Source organism: Pelobates fuscus, chromosome 13 (assembly GCF_036172605.1).
Source record: "Pelobates fuscus isolate aPelFus1 chromosome 13, aPelFus1.pri, whole genome shotgun sequence".
Taxonomy (NCBI): Eukaryota; Metazoa; Chordata; class Amphibia; order Anura; family Pelobatidae; genus Pelobates; species Pelobates fuscus.
In genome coordinates, this window is record NC_086329.1 from 49122721 (window position 1) to 49145555 (window position 22835).

Sequence of the window (22835 nt, forward strand, 5' to 3'; positions counted from 1 at the left end):
TAAAGGGACCTTTTAGTCCCAAAAAACTTTAGCTGAATGAAGCAGTTTTTGTGTATAGCTCATGCCTCTGAAGTTGCGATGCTCAATTCACTGGCACTTAGAAGTTGAATTACTTTTGTTTCTGTTTATGCAGCCCTAGCCACCCCTTCCTGGCTGTGACTGACACATCCTGCATGACGAAATGGTTTCATTTTCAAGATGCAACGACTTTATAAATTGAACTTTAATCACATAAAGGAGGCTCCGGCAGGGTCTAGCAAGCTATTAACAGAGCAGGATATAATAAATTCTAAATTAAACAGAATTTTCAATAAAGGAAGTGTTTAGGAAGGCTGTGCAAGTAACATGCACGGAGGTGTGGTTAAGGCTGCATAAACAAAGTGATTTAACTCCTAAATGGCAGAGAAATCAGTGGCATAATTTATCCTCCAAACTGCTTCATTAAGCTAAATTTGTTTTGGTGACTATAGTATCCCTTTAATAGCAATATTTGTTTTAATGGTCAACAAAAAAGTACATTTAGAGTTAAGCAAAAAAGTTGCATTGTGGTTTATCAACAATTTGTAACACATGTTGTTTCCTTACTATTTTTTTTTTTAAATTCTTTTTGAATGGTGCAAAAGAAGATTCAAGCATATCTGCAGTGCCACAACAGCATTTACAGACTTTTCAAAACTGACAAACTGTGACATAGGATGAAAGCTGCACATTTTTTAGGTTTAAGGTATTGCTGAGGGAGTCGCAAGTTTAGTAAAAACAGGTATCTATAGCAAGAGATGCATGCACAAAGATAAGGGTGACATGACTTGGCATAGATAGTAGCTTCACAAGTTATATCAAGTAGAAGACCGGAGTCTAACATGCTCGGTTCATTAGCCCAATACCCCACAGTAACGTATACTTTTTCTGTCGCTTAGTAGAACTAGGCAAGCTAATCTCAGGCTTGTGTATCACTGTAGGCTAATGCCGCAGTGAGGCAATCATTTTAAAACAGTTCTAAATCAGTGACTTTACGCCTGGAGAAATGGCTAAGACATTCTACTCCCCAGACCTTGGTATTTGTCTTATTACTCATGCTGGCTAACCTGACCGTTATAACTGAGTTAACTGTACATTAGGAGAATCATGAGAGCCCTGTGGGCTCGAGATAATGTCTCTCTTATCTGGTGCCTGCTGGTGGTCTGCGGGAGACTGTTGATGCTCAGGCGATAATAGACTATAATATGAGTTAATGAAGTCACCTGCGGGCGATGTGGTCTGAGCCTGCTTCCGTGCACTGGAGAGCTTGGCTAGTCTTTGCGGTAGGTCTCGATGGTCATCCTACGCCCATTCTGTATGCGTGGAACTGGAGCTCAGCGTGAGGGCCCCTCCAGAGCCGGCTCCATGCCCCAACCCGTGCACAGTTCTCGTTGCTCCGTTCGCTTGTTGCTCCACGAGTGCAGTCTTGAGGTCTGTATTGCTCCCTCTGAGGGTGTGGGAAGGGCGTCTGGGTAATCTCCCTCTGGGCCCCTATCTTAGAAGGGTAGTAGCGGGTGTGAGACAATATGGGTCGTGAGAGGGCAAGCTTGAGGTGGGCTTTCTTCCCCTTGTGCATCTTACCAGCAGGAGGTTTTCGCGGCTTCCATCTATTGCCGTCTTTTGGGTATGCGATGCTGTTGTGCCCTCACACCCCTGCCGGGTTGGTGGTTTAGCTCCACTGCCCGTTCCTCCTGTGGTGTTGGTAGTACAGGGACACGGGTTCGGCTCTGGATGCGATCCCAGAATTCTTGGCATATCCTCTCAAAACGGGCATTGAAGCGTGCCTGCCAGCACTGGCTCTCTGAAGCTTCAGGAGGCAGTGTCGCCTGCAGCGCGGCAGCCATCTTGGGATTGCCACGCAGTGCCTGTGTGTTCAGGTTGCTGTAAGACTCTGCTTGTGCTCGGAGGGTAGTTCCTCCTGCGGCGACCGGGATAACCCCTGCCGGTCCAGGGGGGGGGGGGGGTCAGGGCTGTGCGTTCGAGTCCAGCGGTGCGAGACCGGCCGCATCCCCCACTCACCGGGCCATCAGACTTGGTAGGCCGCGCTGTCAGGTGTCGCTTGTGCTCGGTGGAGCCCTTATATTAGAGTGCGCTCGCGGTGCTCCCTCTCACGGTGCCCGTCTGCTGTTCATTTAGGGCTTTGATCTCTGTAGTATCGGTCAGTAATAGCCTATATTTAGCTTGATTAGACAGGAGCCGATATGAGATGCGTCCGGCCATCTCGGCTGTCAGGCCCCGCCCCCCCTTGCTATCTTTTAAGAGATACCCAGAACCCTAAATGACACTTTTATAAATTAACCTAGTTACACCACCCTGGATTTCAAGCAGACAACAGTTACTGTTACTTCCTGGTTTGGTTAACTCGATAGAACGAAACTCAGGAGGCAGCAATTGCCCAGATCACCTGCATTGCAAAGATTTCTCATTGAATTGCATTGGGAAGTGTGTGATTAGACAGCCACAGAAAGTCTAGGTGGGGTTAATAGGGGAGGGCTTGCAAAGACAGCAGACAAAATAAATGCAGATTTTGCAAGAGGTTTCAAGCCATGACCCCAAAGAAAAAAAATATATATATTTCTAAAAGCATGCATGTTTTCCTTTGGGGTATATTTACTAAACAGCTATTCATTTATTTTGTATTAGACAGTGGAGTGTCCCTTTTAATCAATAAATCATTAACACCGCTTTAAAGGATCACTATAGTGTCAGGAAAACAAAGCGGTTTTCCAGACACTATAGTGCCCTGAGGGTGCCCCTCCCGTGGCGCTGAGGGGGTTAAAACCCCTTCAGCAGCTTACCTTATTCCAGAGCTGGTGACCTCTCCTTCCCCCTCCGACGTCACAGGATCCGAATGCGCAAGGGCCGCGCATGCATTCAAAGTGTCCATAGGAAAGCATTTCTCAATGCTTTCCTATGGACGCTCTGCGCGATGGAGGGATAATATGCCTCCAGCGTCACAGATGCGCGTCTAGTGGCTGTCCGGAAGACAGCCACTAGAGGCTGGCTTAACCCCAAATGTAAACATAGCGGTTTCTCTGAAACCGCTATGTTTGCATCTGAAGGGTTAAAACCTGAAGGACCTGGCACCCAGACCACTTCATTGAGCTAAAGTGGTATGGGTGACTATAGTGTCCCTTTAAGGTATTTTTACATCCAGATTTCATGAAAAGTGCCGAGCTTTACAGAACAATGTAACATATTGGGGTACACATGCTAACTGCCATTGTGAAAACACATTTGCAGTGATAAAGTGTCCCTCTTAACAGTAAATAAGGTTAATAAGCAATCAGGTGATGAGTCATGTTTTAAAATGTTATGCAATGCTAGAGCCTGAGTGTTTGAGAAACCTTTGGTTATTTTGATAGCTTATCTGTGAGAACAAGCAGCCCTTTGCACATTGATATTTTGATAAGGGAGGAAAAAAATATTAAATAAATGAGAAATACTCCCCTCCCCTAACTTGGAAAAGTAATGCAAATAACTTTTTTTTTAATTTTTAATTCCGTTCATCACATTTGTTCATAGAAATGTTAACATACTTGCTTCTCTTCTACAATGATTCAGTAAACCTGAAAGGGAAACCAGGCATGTCTGTGTACAAATGTACCTTCTATTCATTATCCTCCTGGCTGAGTTCAGGATTCGGGCCAAGTGATACTGCATCCATGCCAGTGTCTTAGAAGCTTATCAGGTCAGGCTTTGTTGTTGAAGTCGGCATTACTGTTTAAAAGGACAATCTGCATAACAAACACACACAACCGATAAAAAGATATGCTTACATTGGGTAGCAGCCTATGCATGAGTACAGTGTCATACCCTTCATCTCTTTGCAGAAGAAGCTGGCGTCGTTGGTGAGAATGAGACACTTCCCAGGGCTTTGCTTCACTGGAACCGGGCAGCATCTCAAGGTCTGTGTTCACTTTATAGCAGCTTAGAGAATCAGTAACCCCTAAAATAAAAGTATATTCTTCCAGTCAGTACATAAAAAATATACAGCCATTTTACCATTCTTTTTGTAGAAAGTACAAAAGTAAAATGTAAAACAAACAGCTGCTTCCCTCCATCTCCCCCCCCCCCCTCCTTCCCTTCTCATTGACTACAGCATTCTTGTGGATGTTAAAGGGTTATGCACAAAGGAATGGAAAAAAAGTTTCTCAAACCTATAATTCTCAATTAAAACTTAGCGTTTAATAAACCAGTTAAAGTAAATAAGTGTATATTCAAATTTATGTGGGATGATATGCCAACCTCTTAAGCATATAAAGTATTAATATAGGTAAATAACTTAGGGGGGTAGGGGGGGAAGGAAGAAAAATAACACTAGTATAAGGAATTATAGTGTCTGATTATTACATTTCACTTTGGTAAGCAGCCTTAGTATCATGGGTAGTGCAACTTAAGTGGAAACGGTTTAAATTTTGATCACTTTCTTACAATTTACTTGCCAATGCAAATTACAGATAGTGTTTGGATTTACTCTATCTTTAGATCATAGCCTGGCCAGCTGTGCTCGATTGTGTGTTTTTTTTTTTTTGGTTTTTTTTATAGCAGGATATATTATTAAGCTTTTTTCCCTTTACCCATATTAATACTTTATCTGGTGCTTCTTAGGAAGATAGAATATCATTCCATTAAATGTTAAGTTTTTTTTTTTACTTGACATATTCATTCTTTACTGCTCACTTAATGCTTCCCTAGCCTTTTGTGTTCATGTTAAAGGGTTACTCAAACTCAATACCTTTTTGTTTTCAGTCACCCCCTTTCCAAACACCCAAAAAAAAGATTTAATGTAAACTTACCCTTTTTCCATTGCTGAAGCCATGTTATCCCCTTAGCCTGATCCTGCTTGTCTAATATTTCCCCCTCACCAATGGAGAGAGCAGACGGAGGGTAGGACAGGGGCAGAAAGGGGGAGGCATTCTGCCATTGGCTGTTTGTGCAAAATTGGCATCTGGCAACAGAATTGATATTCGCCAGCCCAGACCTCTAGTTCCTAGCTTTATAATGACTCCTAATAATGCTGCAGTAGATGGAGTTACACCTCTGGCAGCAGAGGGATTGATCTGTGTATGTGCAGCATTTTGTAGTGAAATGCGGCACATGCAGATTCCAGGCACTATGACTACTTCAAATCATTAAGTAATTATTTAAGCAGAAAATCAAGACATTTTTTAATAAACTGCCTGGGAAAATATAAAGCATACTACGTACCAACTTGTCATGGCAAAATAAGAGCGGAAATGAACACCTTGTATATTGTCATTACAAGTTGTAACAGAGTATTACAGTTTTCAGTTGTTTAACCCCTTAAGGATACATGACATGTGTGACATGTCATGATTCCCTTTTATTCCAGAAGTTTGGTCCTTAAGGGGTTAAATACAGGTTGGATTTATTAAAGATTGATCATACAGCTGTGATAAGGCAATGTTTCGGATTATCTGTGTAGTGCAATTGTCTAATAACTGGAATGTATATTGTTTAGGATACACTATGGCAAGAATCAAGCTAGGGGATTACCATTTCTATGGCTATGGGACAGATGTGGACTATGAAACTGCATTTATTCACTATCGCCTGGCATCTGAGCAACAACACAGTGCGCAAGCCATGTTTAACCTGGGATACATGCATGAAAGGGGACTGGGCATCAAGCAGGTAAACACATGTTGGCTTAGTACTAACCAACAAAAGGTTAAAAGGATACATGTATTAGGTATCGATGGGCATCAATCAGGTCAGTGCATTGGATTATCAATACTTCTTTACAATCATCGATTACGTAATCTTAGAGCTACGCCTTTTTTTTCCCTCCTCCTCAAGGTTTTCTTTTTCAGACAAATGCCATCAAACACAATGTTCCTACTCACTCTATTATGGAAATAACGAAAACTTATACAAGTTACGATATATTGATTTCTATAGAATGTGATATCTAGGAAATATGAAGAGCAATAATAATCAGAGCCCTGAAAACTGTCTTCATATGGGTTACAAAAAGATTTACTGCATAACCCAGCCAATAGCAAAGTTAATGTGCATGTGTAGGATTGAGAAGCAGGTGTTGACCAGAGCTGCAGGAAAAACATTAATGTGCCTGATAGGCACATCTTAATTATTCAAAAATTGCTCACCTATAATATAAGCATTTCTTAATATTACAGTCACTGGAACGTAAATATAATTTAAGCAGCAAGGGTTGAGTTTACTGTTGGCCACAGAGGCTTTTCCCCTAAAGTCACTGAATGTTAACATTGTGCTTGCAAGACTTTGTGGTGCTTGTCTCTGCCTCCTTTTACTCACCAGATTTGAGGTCAGAAAACTTTATTTTTATTTTTTTAAATGTTCTAACTGAATATTCTTTTAACAGGATATCCACCTTGCCAAACGATTCTATGATATGGCTGCTGAAGCCAGTCCTGATGCCCAGGTACCAGTCTTCCTCGCTCTGTGTAAACTAGGCATCCTGTATGCACTTCAATATCTGAAAGAACTAAATGTAAGTCTGATATAGAGGCTATATGTGGGATTAGTCTGGGGTTATGTTATGTTTACAGCTGGTGTCTCTGGCTCTTTCACAATATTTTTAGTGTTACAGCTAGTTCGTTCCTGAGGTGTGGTGTGTTTTTTTTTTTTTATTATTATAAATATACACACACACACACACACACAGCATTTAACACGTTAAACTCTTGAGATACTGAAAGTGTTTTGCAGTTAATTGAAAATGTAACATTCTTTTTATATGAAATGGATGAAAGATGGGCAATATGTGAATTATATTCTGTTTCAGGGACAGTCCTTATGGGATAAGAAGGTGCTAAACAGTATTTAAAGTAAACATACACAAAAAATATCTAAATTATTCTCCAACTGTTATACATTTTGTGTCTTGCATCAGATCTTTAATCTGATTGTGTTCTTTCTCCTGTCAGGTTAAGGAAATGTTCTCCCAAGTAGACATGGACCAGTTACTGGGGCCAGAATGGGACTTGTATCTCATGACTATTATTGCTCTACTACTTGGGACAGTCATAGCTTATCGGCAAAGGCAACCACAGGTTGTACCAAGACCCCCACCACCTCCTGAAAGACCTGCACCACAAGACCCAGAAGCACAAGAACACCCCCAGCAGCCACAGGATGCTCAGCAACTGCAGTGATGGCATGTGGCTTCTTGAAACATTACGTGACATTCTCAAAGGCTTCCAGGGAACCGGATCTGGCTTTGTCCAGCATTTTTTTCCAGAACGATTCATAACCACTTAGTCCTGCTACGTGACTTCTGAAATGAAGCACTTTTTTTTTTTTTTTTTTTTTAAATAACATTTTCTTTAATTTACTATCCATGTATCTGAGCACAGTGTGTAAGGGACTCCATTATTTATAAAAGACTCTTGGTGTTTGCTTACAGCAACCAACCATTACCGAGAAAAATCTCTCACTGTAAATTTCCGGGCAGGATATTCTTTCCCCCGATATGAAGGGTGAAATGATTCTTTTCAGAGCGTAAAATGTGAATGGCCCTGTATTACATTGGATTCTCACCTCTTACTGTAAGTCCCGTTCTTTTCACTATACTATTTATTGAAAATCATATGAAGGGCATTCATGTGTGCATAAATGAAATTCTCTATTTTGCATCCTACAACCTAATCATAAACCGTAAGTTCCCCCAACTGATTTGGAATATAAAACTTTTCATATAGTTGCAGTTCTGGTTTATTAATTTCCCAGTAAAGGAAGAATTTTACTTTGCTTGGCTTTCAGTTACAGAGTTGCTAACCCCGTAATTATTGGATGTTTCAGCAGCATGTTTGTTTCTGAGCCAAATTAATTCTGAAAACACTGATAGGGCATGTCAGAGCAAGACCACCGGATACATTTCACAATATAGATGCTACAAACAATGGGCAGGTGTGTTACTTTGTTTTCTGTGTTAAACTGAACACAAGGTGTTTCTTTTGGAGCAGAATGAACTATAATTTTAGTTTTGAGAAAGGGACTCGTGCACTACAGTGACTCATTCTCTTACACAGAACTGTTCGATGCTAAATATGCCACGTTGCACCCTGGCATGGAAGACTTGACTCCTAGGAAGATCTGTGGGTATCATACATGGACCTCTTAGCTTGAGAAGGGAGATACTGTTTTTATAGATAATTTGGGGTGGGGGAGATACAGTATGGGATGGCAAGGGGTCAGCAGAAACTGTAAATTATGACCTCGGCTTGTGAGTTTTATTTAAGTAATAAAATATGAAAAATGAAACAAGACTGTTCTCTGGTTATTTTTAGACTCAAACACTGTACCTCAATCATAAGTTTATTAAAGCTCCAGGGGCCTGATTGTATTCACCCATGAGTACTTAAGGAGTTAAGTGGGGAAATAAGTGAACCTCTGTATTTATTTAATCTTTCAAGATTCTTTTGTTTCAGGTATTGTACCGGAGGATAGGCATAAGGCTATCCTAGACTTAAGATAAGGCCAGGCACTAATTAAAAGTATTTCGAAATATTGGGCAGACTAAATGGGCCGAATGGTTCTTATCTGCTGTCACATTCTATGTTTCTAGGATTGGAGGAAGGCAGATGTCGTTCCTGTATTTAAAAAGGGTTCAAAATCTTTGCCAGGAAATTATAGACCTGTGAGCTTAACTTCTGTGACTGGGAAAATATTTGAAGTGCTATTAAGGGATAATATTCAGGAATTCATTGGGAAGAACTTTGTTATTGGCAATAATCAGCATGGTTTTATGAAACATAGGTCTTGTCAAACTAATCTAATTGCATTCTATGAAGAAGTAGGTAAAAATATAGATCAGGGTGTTGCAGTGGATGTGATCTACTTGGATTTTGCCAAGGCATTTGATACGGTTCCTCACGATAGGTTAGTCTTCAAACTAAAATAAATTGGTCTAGATGAATATTCTTGTTCTTGGGTAGAACATTGGCTTAAGGATAGAGTACAACGAGTTACCACTTTTGTCCAGCCTGAAAATTTACCATTAATGATAAGTGGTGTCCCTCAGGGTTCTGTTTTGGGGGACCGCTTCTATTTCACATTTATAAATGATCTTGAAATAGGCATTGAAAGCCATGTTTCAGTGTTTGCAGATGACACAACTTTGTAAAGTAATAAAATGGGAGCAGGATGTTGCTTTGCTGCAGAGGGATTTAGATAGATTGGGGGACTGTGCACTAAAATGGCAGATGAAATTTAATGTAGACAGTTGTAAAGTTATGCACTTCTGTGTTAAGAATTCACAAGCAATTTACACCCTAAATGGTAGTAAATTAGGGATAACAAGACACGAGAAGGATTTTGGAATTTTTCTAAACAAATTAGGCAGCAATATGCAATGTCAATCTGCAGTTGCTAAGGCCAGTAAGGTTTTGTTATGTGTGTGTATATAGGGGCATAAATTCTTGGGATTAAAATATAATTTTGTCTCTTTATAAAATCGCTGGTAAGACCACACCTGAATATGCGGTGCAATTTTGGGCACCTGTCCTAAAGAAGGATATCATGGCACTAGAAAAAGTGGAGAGACGAGCTACAAAATTGATAAAAGTAACGGAGCATTTTAGTTATGAAGAAAGGTTAAATTAAAATCTCTTTAGTTTGTAAAAACGGCGCCTCAGAGGGGATATGATCACATTATACAAATATATTCGGGGCCAGTACAAACCATTATTTGGAAATCTATTTATTAACAGGGCTATACATAGGACACAAGGTCATGCATTTAGGCTGGAAGAAAGGGGATTTCATCTAAGGCAAAGAAAAGGTTTTTTTTTTACAGTAAGAGCAAAAAGGATATGGAATTCTATGCCTGAAGAGATGGTTTTATCAGAGTCCATAGAGATGTTTAAATAGCAATTGGATACATACTTGCAATGACATACAGGGATATAATTTCTAATTTGTGGGGACATAGCTGCTTTATCCAAGGAGATGTCAGACGGCTATTTTGGTTGCTTCAGACTGGGTTTTTGCCTTCTTTTGGAACAGCAGCAAAAACGTGAGAGGCTGAAATTGATGGACACAAGTCTATTTTCAGCTATGTAACTTTTGCATTTTTGTTTAAAAAAAAAAAAATCAATGTTCAAAGTCAAGAGATAAGTAGAGAACAATTTATAATCTGAACATTGTAGTAGCCAAATTTATAGTTGGTAAAATAGCAGGTGGGTTTAAAGGGACACTATAGTCACCATAAAGACTAGCTTACTGATTTATTTTTGGTGCATAGATCATGTCCCTGCAGTTTCATTGCGCAATTCTGCCATTTAGGAATTAAATCACTTTGTTTAATACAGCCCTAGCCCTGCCTCCCTGCAATCAATATGCACAGCCTTCCTAAACACTTCCTGTGAAGTGAACTCGAATGTTTATACGACCTTTGTTGCAAATTCTGTTTCATTTTGAGTTTAATCCTCCTGCAAGGTCAAACCATTAACAGAGCAGGATAAGAAAGTTCAGTTTACAAGAGGTAAAGAAGCGTCCACAGACAAAAACCCTGCACAGTTCCAGGGGCACTCGAATAAATGGGGCACCGTTTTAAAGCCTACAAAATGTATTGATAAAATGTGTAACTATGGATGGAAGAGCCCAATACAATCAGTAACCGCACAACTGTTGACTCATAAGACAAAAGTATATGTACTAACCTGTGCAACGTTTCCTTTCTGTAACAATCAATTTTATGACAAAGCAAATCAATAAACACAATGTTAAAAAAAAAAAAAAACTATAGTAAGTAATATCTGGTTGAAAATAAAAGTTTTATTTTACTTAATGTAGGCGGTGTTAGTCAGTCAGGATATGTATGTGGCTAGGGCTGCATAAACACACTAATAAATGCAGAGAATTGAGCAGTGAGACCTCAGAGGTATATTCTATAACCAAAAATTGATTCATTAAGCTAAAGTTGTTTTGGTGACTATAGTGTTCCTTTAAAGTGTCCAGATTGTACGGCACTAATACTGTGATTCTGCTCTCCAATGTCACATGTAGAGCCAACTGATTTTTATAAAAAAAAAATATATATCTGTACTGTAGCGGTGGTTCAGACACTTGCTCATCATCATAGCGTGACATCAGCAGTGTAATGTCACTGAATATTTGCCCTGGACATTTCTGGCTGCTGTGCCTCTCTGATTTGCCAAAGGTTAAAAATGGACTTCTGTATTTAACAGATCTGTCATAGATCCCAAGGGTCCTGATAGATCTTATTTTACCTGCCCCTGTATAGCCCTCTGACCACTGCAGACCTAAACTCCCACCCTTTCTAATTCTAAATATATTCCTAATCACAATTAAAAACAAAACACAAAAACACACACACACACTTTTTTTCAACACCACCCCCCACAGCACTCCAAACACTACACTGCACACCTTACACACACCCTACATCCCTGACACACACACCCACGCACCCACCTATGGATCCTCTACACACACACACACACACACACACACACACGAATCCCTATGCACACTCTGAATCCTCTATACACACACACACACACACTCTGGGTCCTCCACACATACTAGATCTCCTATAGGAATACACTGCACCACCTGCACAAAGTACATTAATGACATACACACTAGATCCCCTGTAAGCAAACACAAGACACTTTACAACCCCTACACACATAGAGAGCTCCTATACTCACACTCTCTCTTTACAACCCCTAGCCATACATATTACACCACAAACAAAACACAACTGAAACCGACATTTAAACAAAGCACCACACCACAATCAACTCACTCTACACACACGCAATCCCACAAGCGGGCTCTAAACACATGTACAATACGCTTTCCTTACACTTTTGTCCTTTGGTATCCCATTTATGGAGACACCAGAGACACGTCACAAGCAAACACAGCGCAAGCATGTTACTCAATTTGCTTGCGCTGCGTAGAACAATAATAGGTCCTTTTTTTCAAGCAAGAGCTAGTCAGCAGGACTCTGTGCATTGAACCAACATGCTAACTTTGAGAGGGGGCGTGTTTGTCACTGGTGATGACAAAACATCCCCCCTCGGTCCATCCCCTTCTCAGTGTCCTGCTGTGATTCATAAATGCCTGGGCCAAATTTATTTTTTTTTTACAAGTCCGGCGCTGCCTTTACAGTACTTTGAGTTCAAGCTGTGATAACAGCAGTAACAATGTGAATTGGGTGAGTAAAAGTATAGCACATTAAACGAAGATATATATATATATATATATATATATTTTTTTTTTTTTTTTTTACTTACCTTGCAAATGCTTCAAAAACACAACTTCCACTTGATTTGGCTGTCCTCACACATCCAGCGTCCTCACAATTTCCATAGGAAAGCATTTATTTAAGGCTATCCTATGGGGAATGTGCATTAGATTCACTCCATTTGCTGGCATCTGAGGAGTGCAACCCAGCACCAAATGACAACGGTATTGGAATCATGTATTCCTAACATGGTTATATGGTATACTACAGATGAATTTAAACACTGATTAACATTTGATATTCTACGCTACTAGTTAGGCCTTAAGTTACTCACCACTGCAAGTCAAAGTATGCTCACCAGGGGTAAATTTTAATTCACTAATGGCAAGGGAAAATCTTGAGCCCTACCCTATAATGTTCATAATCTACCAAATACACTTCTCATTTTTATTATTTTATCTATATACAAGACTTTAATGTACGATAGAATATTTAATACACATTAAACTGCCCATGTATGAATAATGATAAAGGTAAGAGGCTGGGGACTGAAAAAAAAATTGGGGCTATAGGGAACACTTGGTACCGGATTAAAGATAAAAATGTTTTGGCTGTGTTTATTTAAAAAAACAAAATGTTACAAAGTGTATTAAAGTAACCATTTAAAGATATTTAACTGTTTTGCTGGAAAATCCAGGCACAAGACATTCAACGCTTTTGTTACTTTTATTTAAAAAAAAAAAAAAAAGAGCTTGGATTTCTATGTAGCACTCAACTTAATTTGATAACAGGCATGGATTAAACGCTGATGCTTCAACTATGTATCTTGCAACCTCTGTTAATATTAGGGGCAATTAATGTTTCTTTTTTAGAAAAGCCATCTAACTTCCTGGCATTCTGTAGACAAGTTGGACTTTGGTTACACCACTGTTAATATGAAAATGTCAAGTATTGATTTGTGCTACCTATGTTAGGGCAGACACTGAATCAATGTAATGCCTCCTTGTTCCACAAAGCTCACTTTAAGCAGTGGAGTTCATCAAGATATGTCCTGAAAACCAAACATTCCTGCTGTTAAATTGTAAGAAAGTTCTACAAATCAACCATGAAAAGAAAAATGGAATTCTCGTTGCTGGTGAAAGTGTTAGTCTGCACCTTATATCTCCATAATGTAAACAGTAAGTTTGTCTTATTACAGCAATCTAACAAAGAATAGCTAACTGTTAGTATGGGAGTTACGGCGGAATTAACATGGAAAGCTAGGAGGCAGCAAAGGGTTTCTATAGACATCTAGAACTAAAATGTTTTTGAAAATGAATGGAAATTTCTCAAATTGATGATTGTTGAGGCTGTTCCTGTTCAAAATAGGTTTAGCAGATATGCTTTTCTGTGTAGGCAACTAAGTGATTAAATTAGGATTGCTATTGTGTCTTCTATGAAAGAAAGCTAAACATATGTTATCATTCCTCTTGATAATTTACCACTTTATTATGAAATGTTGCATATATATTAATCTGATATCCAGATATACAAATTTAGTAAATTACTGAGCTATATACCAGATAAGCAGGGCTATTCAGAACTGTGCTATACAGCAGTTATTCAGTAAACATCTGAGCTATATACAAGTTATACAGTGAACTGATCTATATCCTATAGATATACACAATCAAGGTTGGTTGGTGCAAGGATTTTTGGCTACATAGGCAAAGATGCATTTTTGCTGCCCCACTCTCTAGGTAGGCGGTTAAAGGATCTTAACATGTATAGCTCGGAGGAAAGACGAGACAGGGGGATATGATAGAAACATTTAAATACATAAAGGGAATCAACACAGTAAAGGAGGAGACTATATTTTACCCTTTAAGTCCGGAGGGCATACATTTACGTACTTTTTAAAGCGGCTCTAAACGCCGCAGGATGTAAATGTACGCCCTCCGGTTTTTATTTACTTACCCGGTCGCCGGCGATTCCACGCCGGTGATCGCGGTTGGGGGGACTCCCAGGGAGCCCCCCGCGGCACCTCCGTCCTCTTCAGCCCCCCCGGGCCATGTGAGAGTGAGGTCCTTGCGAGGACCTCACAATCACATGGCCGGGATAGCTGCCTGGTGCATTGCCAGCAGGGGGACTAACTGTAATGACAGTCCCCCTGCTGGCTGAAATCAAATAAAAATAAAATAAAATAAGTGTAAAAAAAAAAAATAGATCATATATATATATATATATATATATATATATATATGATCTAAGTATATATATATATACACACATATACATACACACACATACACTGTCTAGGTGTATTTTATTATTAATATATATATAATTATATATATTAATATCAAATTACATGTAGACTGATACTGATTAAATATATATATAATTATGGTTATATATATATTTATATATAATATAAAAAAATATGTAAATACGTAAAAAAATAAATAAAAAAAATTGAAAATAAAATATTAAAAAATATATAGATGTGTTTTATTTCGTTCTAACTGTATTGTGATAATATATATATATATTTATATCAAAATACATGTAGAACAAAATAATATATATATATCTATATACATAAATATATACGTATATATCACTATATATATATATATATATATACCTATATATAAATAAAAATATTTTACAAAAATTATATATATATATATATATATATATATATATATATATACGTATATATACACATATTAATTCTACACATATTTATGTAATAATTTTACATAATTAGGTATCCTAATTAATTACAATTAGCGGGACCTGCCTGACAACCCATGCCGAAAGTATAGGGAATTTAATTTGCTAGCACTATATTTAACCCTATAACTTTCCAAGACACCATAAAACCTGTACATGGGGGGTACTGTTTTACTCGGGAGACTTCGCTGAACACAAATATTAGTGTTTCAAAACAGTAAAATGTATTACAACGATGATATCACCAGTAAAAGTTATGTTTTTTGCATTTTTCACGCACAAACAGCACTTACACGGACAATATTATTGCTGCAATACTTTTTACTGTTTTGAAACACAAATATTTGGGTTCAGCTAAGTCTCCCGAGTACAACAGTACCCCTTATGTACAGGTTTTATGGTGTTTTCAAAAATTACAGCATCAAATATAAGGCTTGTGTTTCATTTTTTTCACATTCAAATTCGCCAGATTGCTTACGTTGCCTTTATGACCCCATGGTAGCCCAAGAATGAAAATTACCCCTATGATGGCATACTATTTGCAATAGTAGACAACCCAAGGTATTGCAAATAGGGTATATACAGTCTTTTTTAGTAGCCACTTAGTCACAAACACTGGCCAAAATTGGCGTTTTTTGCATTTTTCACACACAAACAAATACTAACGCTAACTTTGGCCAGTGTTTGTGACCAAATGGCTACTAAAAAAAGACTGGACATACCCCATTTGCAATACCTTGGGTCATCTACTATTGCAAATGGCATGCCATTATGGGTGTAAATTTATTTCCTGGGCTACTATACAGTCTCAAAGGCAACGTAACTAATCTGGCGAATTTTAATTTCAAATGTAACACGCTATATTTGACCCTGTAACTTCCCAAAACACCATAAAACCTGTACATAGGGGGTACTGTTTTACACGTGAGACTTTGCTGAATACAAATATGTGTATTTTATTGCAGTAAAAGCAAACAGTATTATGACATTGACAGTTAAAATGTCATGTAGAACTAAAAAAAATAAAACAAATCTTATTTTCTCCCATTTTTTTCATATTAAATTAGGTTTCATAGCTAAATATTTGATATTAAATGAAAGCCCTGTTTTTCCTGAATAAAATTATATATAATAAGGGGGGGTGCATTTAACCCCTTAAGGACCAAACTTCTGGAATAAAAGGGAATCATGACGTGTCAGACACGTCATGTGTCCTTAAGGGGTTAATATGAAAGAGGTGAATTACGGTTGGACAGACATATAGCGCAAATGCCAGGTTTTGTTTACATTTTGTTTCGTTCACAACTTGTACATTTGGCTGCGGTCTTAAGGGGTTAAAAGAAGAAAACACTACCACAACAAGAGGACATAGACTTAAATTAGAGGGGCAAAGGTTTAAAAATAATATCAGGAAGTATTACTTTACTGAGAGGGTAGTGGATGCATGGAATAGCTTTCCATCTGAATAGGTAGAGGTTAACACAGTGAGGGAATTTAAGCATGTGTGGGATAGGCATAAGGCTATTCTAGATATACTAGACTAATGAATCTATTGAGAAAATCGGGCAGACAAGATGCGTCGTCACATTCTATGTTTCTATGAATTACAGGATATTGCCTTTTAAGTGGCATTTTAGTCTACTTTGTAAAGGTAAATGTTTTTCATTCAAAGGTTTGGACTGGTGGGAAAATTACCTGGAGGGCATGAAAAAGCAGCTCTCTCTATACGGATGGCAGGTAAAAGTAGTTGTTTCACATTGTATAATTATTACTATAGATAGACTCATCTGAACAAAGTGATTTGTCTTGTTTATTTAAATAAAATAAAATGCAATAGATCGTGTTTCTCCCCCCCCCCCGCCCCCCCATTTTCTGTTCTTCACATTACAAAGCTATTCATAAGGAAAATGGATAACCACTTCTTTACGTAGGACCAGGAGGTTGATAAATCTCACAGCCCACGTCAAGCTTGTTATTGGTCCTTTATGTGTATACTCCACTCCCTACAGCTCTGCATCACATCCTGAAGAGGTGATTTACAGATCCCAGTGGGATGACAAAAGTCAACACTAGTTCATAGTTAGCAGCCGTAGGTCCTGGGCGTGTGTGTGATTTCATGCGCTCACCCCGGAAATGGCAGAATATGGTATTTCCAGGCACTGCTATCTTAGACACTTTCAGATGACAGACAGAATGAGACAGATGAGACAGAAGTCCTGGGGGAAGTGGAGTTAAGCCAGCCCCAGAGTCATAAAACAAAAAGTTAGTGGGAGGCATCAGATACGATAGTGGGAGACATCAGATACGATATTGAAAGGAATCCCTTGGCTGGGAGTCAAAAGATCCATGCATTTTAATGGTGCAGCATAGACAACAAATAGTTAAATGTACAATGAATACATATTATTCAATGAAAAAGGCTCCACAGGTAAATCCCAGATTGATACATTCGTTTGGGTGTTGATTAAAAGGGAAATTGAAAATAATTATCCAAAGGAAATGCAACAAGTGGTCAAGTGTGCTTGACAGTCACTGGGGAACCTCTGTACAATGACATAAGTTCATATATATACCAAAGCAGAAGCGGTGGGTGCTTTCTTTGAATTTCCAATAAATTCTGCACAACCAGAGTTATAATACAGAATATAGGCAGGGCCGTCTTTAGTATAGAATGGACCCTGGGCAAGCATTTGCTTGGGCCCCCTGGACACTGCTGCCATCACCTCCCCCCTCACTCCCAGGCATGCAATAAAGCCCTCCACCCAACACAGTGACGGACTGTAGTAGAAATAGCCCTGGTGCAATAATTTTTTGCCCTCCCTCCCCCCAAATCGCAAGGGTGGCAAGAAGGTAGATCCCTATCTGTCGTGCAACTCCAACAATGCTTTGACAGCTGGGGCTCTGCCATTTTCCCATATTTGCAGGGTTGTATTTAACACTGAGCCGTATTGGTGTGAATGTAAGCATGTTTTTGCATGGAGTATGTTTGTGTGAATGTAGGGGTGTGTTTCTATGTGGCGTTTGAATGCAAGCATGCATTTATGTGTAGCGTTGTTTTTTGAATGTAGGGGTGTGCTTATATATTATTGGTATTTAAAATCAAAATGTGTGTGTTTGTATGTAGTGTTGATATTTCAATGCAGGAGTGTGTTTTGTATGTAGTGTTAGTGGATGTATCAATGCTGACAGGGCTGTCTTTAACGCGGGGCAAACGGGGCAGCTGCCCCGGGCCCTGTCCCTGCTGGGGGGCCCAAGACAGCTGCTCCGTTTGCCCCGGCCCGCAAACTATGAGGGCCCATCGGGTGGCCCATGCACTTAGGGACTTAGAATGTCTGCCAGTGTGTCAGTATGTCTGTGTGTGTGTGAGTCTGTCAGTGTCTGTGTGGTTCTGTATCTCTGTGTGTTTCAGTATGGCTGTCTGTGAGTGTCAAAATGTCTGTATGTGTGTGTGTCTGTGTGTATGTGTGTTTCAGTATGTCTGTCTGTCTGTGTGTATGTGTACCAGAATGTCTGCCAGTGTGTCAGTATGTCTGTGTGTGTGTGTGTGAGTCTGTCAGTGTCTGTGTGGTTCAGTATGTATGTGTGTTTCAGTATGGCTGTCTGTGAGTGTCAAAATGTCTGTATATGTGTATATGTGTGTTTCAGTATGTCTGTCTGTGTGTATGTGTGACAGAATGTCTATGTGTGAGTCTGTCAATGTCCGTGTGGTTCTGTATGTCTGTGTTTGTCAATATGTCTGTCAGTGTATGTGTGTTTCAGTATGTCCATCTGTCTGTGTGTATATGTGCCAGTATGTCTGTCAGTGTATCTGTATGTCTGTGTGGTTCAGTATGTCTTTGTGTATGTGTGTTTCAGCATGGCTGTCTGTGTCAGTACGTCTGTCAGAATGTGTCTCTGTATCTGTATGTTGTCCATTTGCGTTTGTGTGTGTATCTGTATATGTCAGTGTTTGTATCTGTATATCTGCATGTGTGTCTGGATGTGTGTCAGTGTGTGTGTACCTTTTGTATCTGCATGTATGTCAGTGTTTGTATTTGTGTGTGTGTCTATGTGTGTGTCAGTGTCTGTGTGTATCTGTATGTTCTTGTGTGTATCTATATGCGGTCAGTGTGTATCTGCATGTGTGTCAGGTAGTGTATTTGTGTGTATCTATATGTAGGCAGGGGGGCCCAAGTAAATGTTTGCCCAGGGTCCAATCAAAATTAAAGACGGCCCTGAATGCTGAGATGTATGCACATATACTGCCACACACACAAAGATACACATACATACACTGAAACACATGCAGATACACAGATATACACACTGACGCACTTGCAGATACAGACACAAACTGACGCAGATACAAGCAGATACACAACCTGACGCATGCAGATGCTCAAGCACACAGGTATACACACTGACTACATACCGATACACACATAAAGATACACAGACACAGGCACCGGCAGACATACTGACACACACAAATACATACACTGAAAGACATACTGAGACATACCATCACACACAAACATTCACATATAATGACAAATACCTTTTTTTCAATATATATTTTTATTAGTTTAAATAAGCATAGGAAGAGTATTCACAATAACAATACAAGAGTATCCACAGTGACAATGGCAATACAGTGGTAAACATTTTAAGTACACAAATTGGTCTCCTTAACATTCCAGGCAATACACACAATGAATTCCCATCATAAATTTGCAGCATAGTCCCCGTGTACAATTATAATAGTGTTGCTATCGAATATAAAACAGGATTTGACTATGTACAACTAGATGGGGTATAAATGTCACTCTGTTACATGGTGCGTGGGTGTCTGTTAAAGCTTATACTTTCAAGACATATTGACTATTCGAACATGCATATTTTGTTACATTTGTAGGAGATACACCTGTCTGAAAGCTTGTACATCCATCTAGGTGACTTACATCTATACATAACCCCTTAACAACTGTTGCTACATTGCCTTTTCGACGTGATGGTAGGCTAGATTCAAATAAATCATTGAAATTAATAGTGTGGAATGCAACTTTTGTATGCTGTACGTCTACGATTTACTGCATTGTAGGTTCCTGGAACCTCTATGACATGCCTAAAATTAACCAACATGTTTAATATTCAGGTGGGATTGGGAATAATCTTCCTTAAATGTACTCGAAGTGGTAGCAACTTGAAAGGTTGTTTAACGGGGGTGGTGGAAAAGGGGTAGGGAGATGTGAGCGCAGGGAGGACAAACATAGGGGGGAAAGAGAGACCGTTTAATTACCATACTCTGTCTTTCAGGTAGGTTAGTGTGCTTTTTAAGTAGGCTGAAATAAAGACATTTCCGCCAATAAGCATAACGTGTTATTGATTGGATTACCACTTGGAGTCCACAACGGATTCCCAATTGTACCACAATTTTAGGAATTTTTTCATGTTGCCTCTTTTTGCCCATTCTTTCTCATGGATGTAGGTGGCATTGACTCTTTTGATTACCTCCTGAACAGTGGGGCATACAGTGCTTTTCCAGTGGGCGGCAATGCTAGTCTTAGCCGCCAAAAGGATATTCAGTACCGCCGCTCTTGAGGAGACTTCACCCAGATCTGGTATTAGGTGGAGAAGGTAATTCGCTGGTGTAAGCGAGAGTTTTTGGCCACTTACTGATTCAATTAAATGTATTTTTAACCAGTAATTGTGAAGAATATTACATTCCCAGAATATATGTTTTATTGTACCTTTATTATTGGTGCATCTCCAACAGACCGTATTTAAACCAGGATATATGTTACCAAGTCTGTCTGGGGTTAAGTACCATCTCATCAGTATTTTAAAATACGCTTTCCAGTGAGTAATGCACTTTGAGGATTGTTTGGTATATTTAATAGCGGTTTCCCAGTCTGAGCTGCGAAAATTGTTATCTAAATCCTCTTCCCAGCGAAGCATATAGGACAATTTGTCCACGTCCTTGTTCGATGATAGTAATAGATAACAAAATGATAAGGATTTCGAAAAGGTTGAAGTTTTGTTCATTGTGTAGCAGACATGCCCCATATTACTCAGTGATGAAGGATTAATATAATCTATTGATCTGGATTGTAATATATGTTTCACCCTTAAGTATAAGAACATATCTCGTGGTGGTAAATTACATTTTTTTTTTAAGATTTGGAAAAGGGATTAGACCCGTATTCTTGAATAATGAGTATACATGAGTTAATCCTTTAGTTACCCAGTGTTGTACTGGTAAATTTGGCGAAATAGCCGAAAGGGCTTGTAATGGTGCGGTAAAAAGCAATTCATATTGAGGGCACACTAATGAGCTCCAGGACATCCAAGATTTTAGTAAAAATCTAGTAGTGGGTAGCAAAGCCGATGACGCGGGTATGGATAGGGACCAAAGATAGTTAGATAAAGATTGAGTGTTCCCACAATCTGATTCCAATTGGAGCCACACTGGATTGGATCTATTCGTTACAATGTCAAGGCTTTGAGCCAAAACTGTTGCTCTATATTAGTTTCTAATATTTGGAATGTTAAGGCCTCCTTTTTTAATGGGGCACCAAAGGGAGTGGAAAGAGACTCTTGGGGGTTTCTTCTTCCATACATGGGCATTAATGGCCATCTGGAATCGTTTTAAAAGAGAATTTGGAAGCGCAATAGGCAGCGTTCTGAATAGATACAATATGTTAGGCATTACCATCATTTTAACATAGAAACATAGAAACATAGAATGTGACGGCAGATAAGAACCATTCGGCCCATCTAGTCTGCCCAGTTTTCTAAATACTTTCATTAGTCCCTGGCCTTATCTTATAGTTAGGATAGCCTTATGCCTATCCCACGCATGCTTAAACTCCTTTACTGTGTTAACCTCTACCACTTCAGCTGGAAGGCTATTCCATGCATCCACTACCCTCTCAGTAAAGTAATACTTCCTGGTATTATTTTTAAACCTTTGTCCCTCTAATTTAAGACTATGTCCTCTTGTTGTGGTAGTTTTTCTTCTTTTAAATATAGTCTCCTCCTTTACTGTGTTGATTCCCTTTATGTATTTAAATGTTTCTATCATATCCCCCCTGTCTCGTCTTTCCTCCAAGCTATACATGTTAAGATCCTTCAACCTTTCCTGGTAAGTTTTATCCTGCAATCCATGAACCAGTTTAGTAGCCCTTCTTTGAACTCTCTCTAAGGTATCAATATCCTTCTGAAGATAGGGTCTCCAGTACTGTGTACAGTACTCCAAGTGAGGTCTCACCAGTGTTCTGTACAATGGCATGAGCACTTCCCTCTTTCTACTGCTAATACCTCTCCCTATACAACCAAGCATTCTGCTAGCATTTCCTGCTGCTCTATTACATTGTCTGCCTACCTTTAAGTCATCAGAAATAATCACCCCTAAATCCCTTTCCTCAGATGTTGAGGTTAGGACTCTATCAAATATTTTGTACTCTACCCTTGGGTTTTTACGTCCAAGATGCATTATCTTGCACTTATCCACATTAAATGTCAGTTGCCACAACTCTGACCATTTTTCTAGTTTACCTAAATCATTTTCCATTTGGCTTATCCCTCCTGGAACATCAACCCTGTTACATATCTTAGTATCATCCGCAAAAAGACACACCTTACCATCAAGACCTTCTGCAATATCACTAATAAAAATATTAAAGAGAATGGGTCCAAGTACAGATCCCTGAGGTACCCCACTGGTGACAAGCCCAAGCTTCGAATATACTCCATTGACTACAACCCTCTGTTGCCTGTCACTCAGCCACTGCCTTACCCATTCAACAATATTCGAATCCAAACTCAAAGATTGTAGTTTATTGATAAGCCTTCTATGTGCAACAGTGTCAAAAGCCTTACTGAAATCTAAGTA

At 39.1% G+C, this 22835-nt stretch overlaps 1 protein-coding gene and 1 long non-coding RNA gene across 2 annotated transcripts in view; both read left to right on the forward strand.

Annotated features, from left to right (window-relative positions):
- The window catches only part of SEL1L (SEL1L adaptor subunit of SYVN1 ubiquitin ligase), a 34186-nt gene extending 25894 nt beyond the window's left edge, over positions 1-8292 (forward strand). The window contains exons 18-21 of the mRNA XM_063440395.1: positions 3852-3926; positions 5504-5676; positions 6389-6517; positions 6954-8292. Coding sequence (XP_063296465.1) covers positions 3852-3926; positions 5504-5676; positions 6389-6517; positions 6954-7181 — 605 coding nt within the window. The 3' untranslated portion in view covers positions 7182-8292. The remainder of the gene's footprint in view (positions 1-3851; positions 3927-5503; positions 5677-6388; positions 6518-6953) is intronic.
- Positions 8293-12160: 3868 nt separating this feature from the next.
- On the forward strand, positions 12161-16700 carry LOC134582900 (uncharacterized). The gene is made up of 3 exons (XR_010086287.1): positions 12161-12214; positions 13261-13422; positions 16635-16700. It is a non-coding gene; the product is annotated as an uncharacterized LOC134582900 (long non-coding RNA).
- The last annotated feature ends 6135 nt before the right edge of the window (positions 16701-22835 follow it).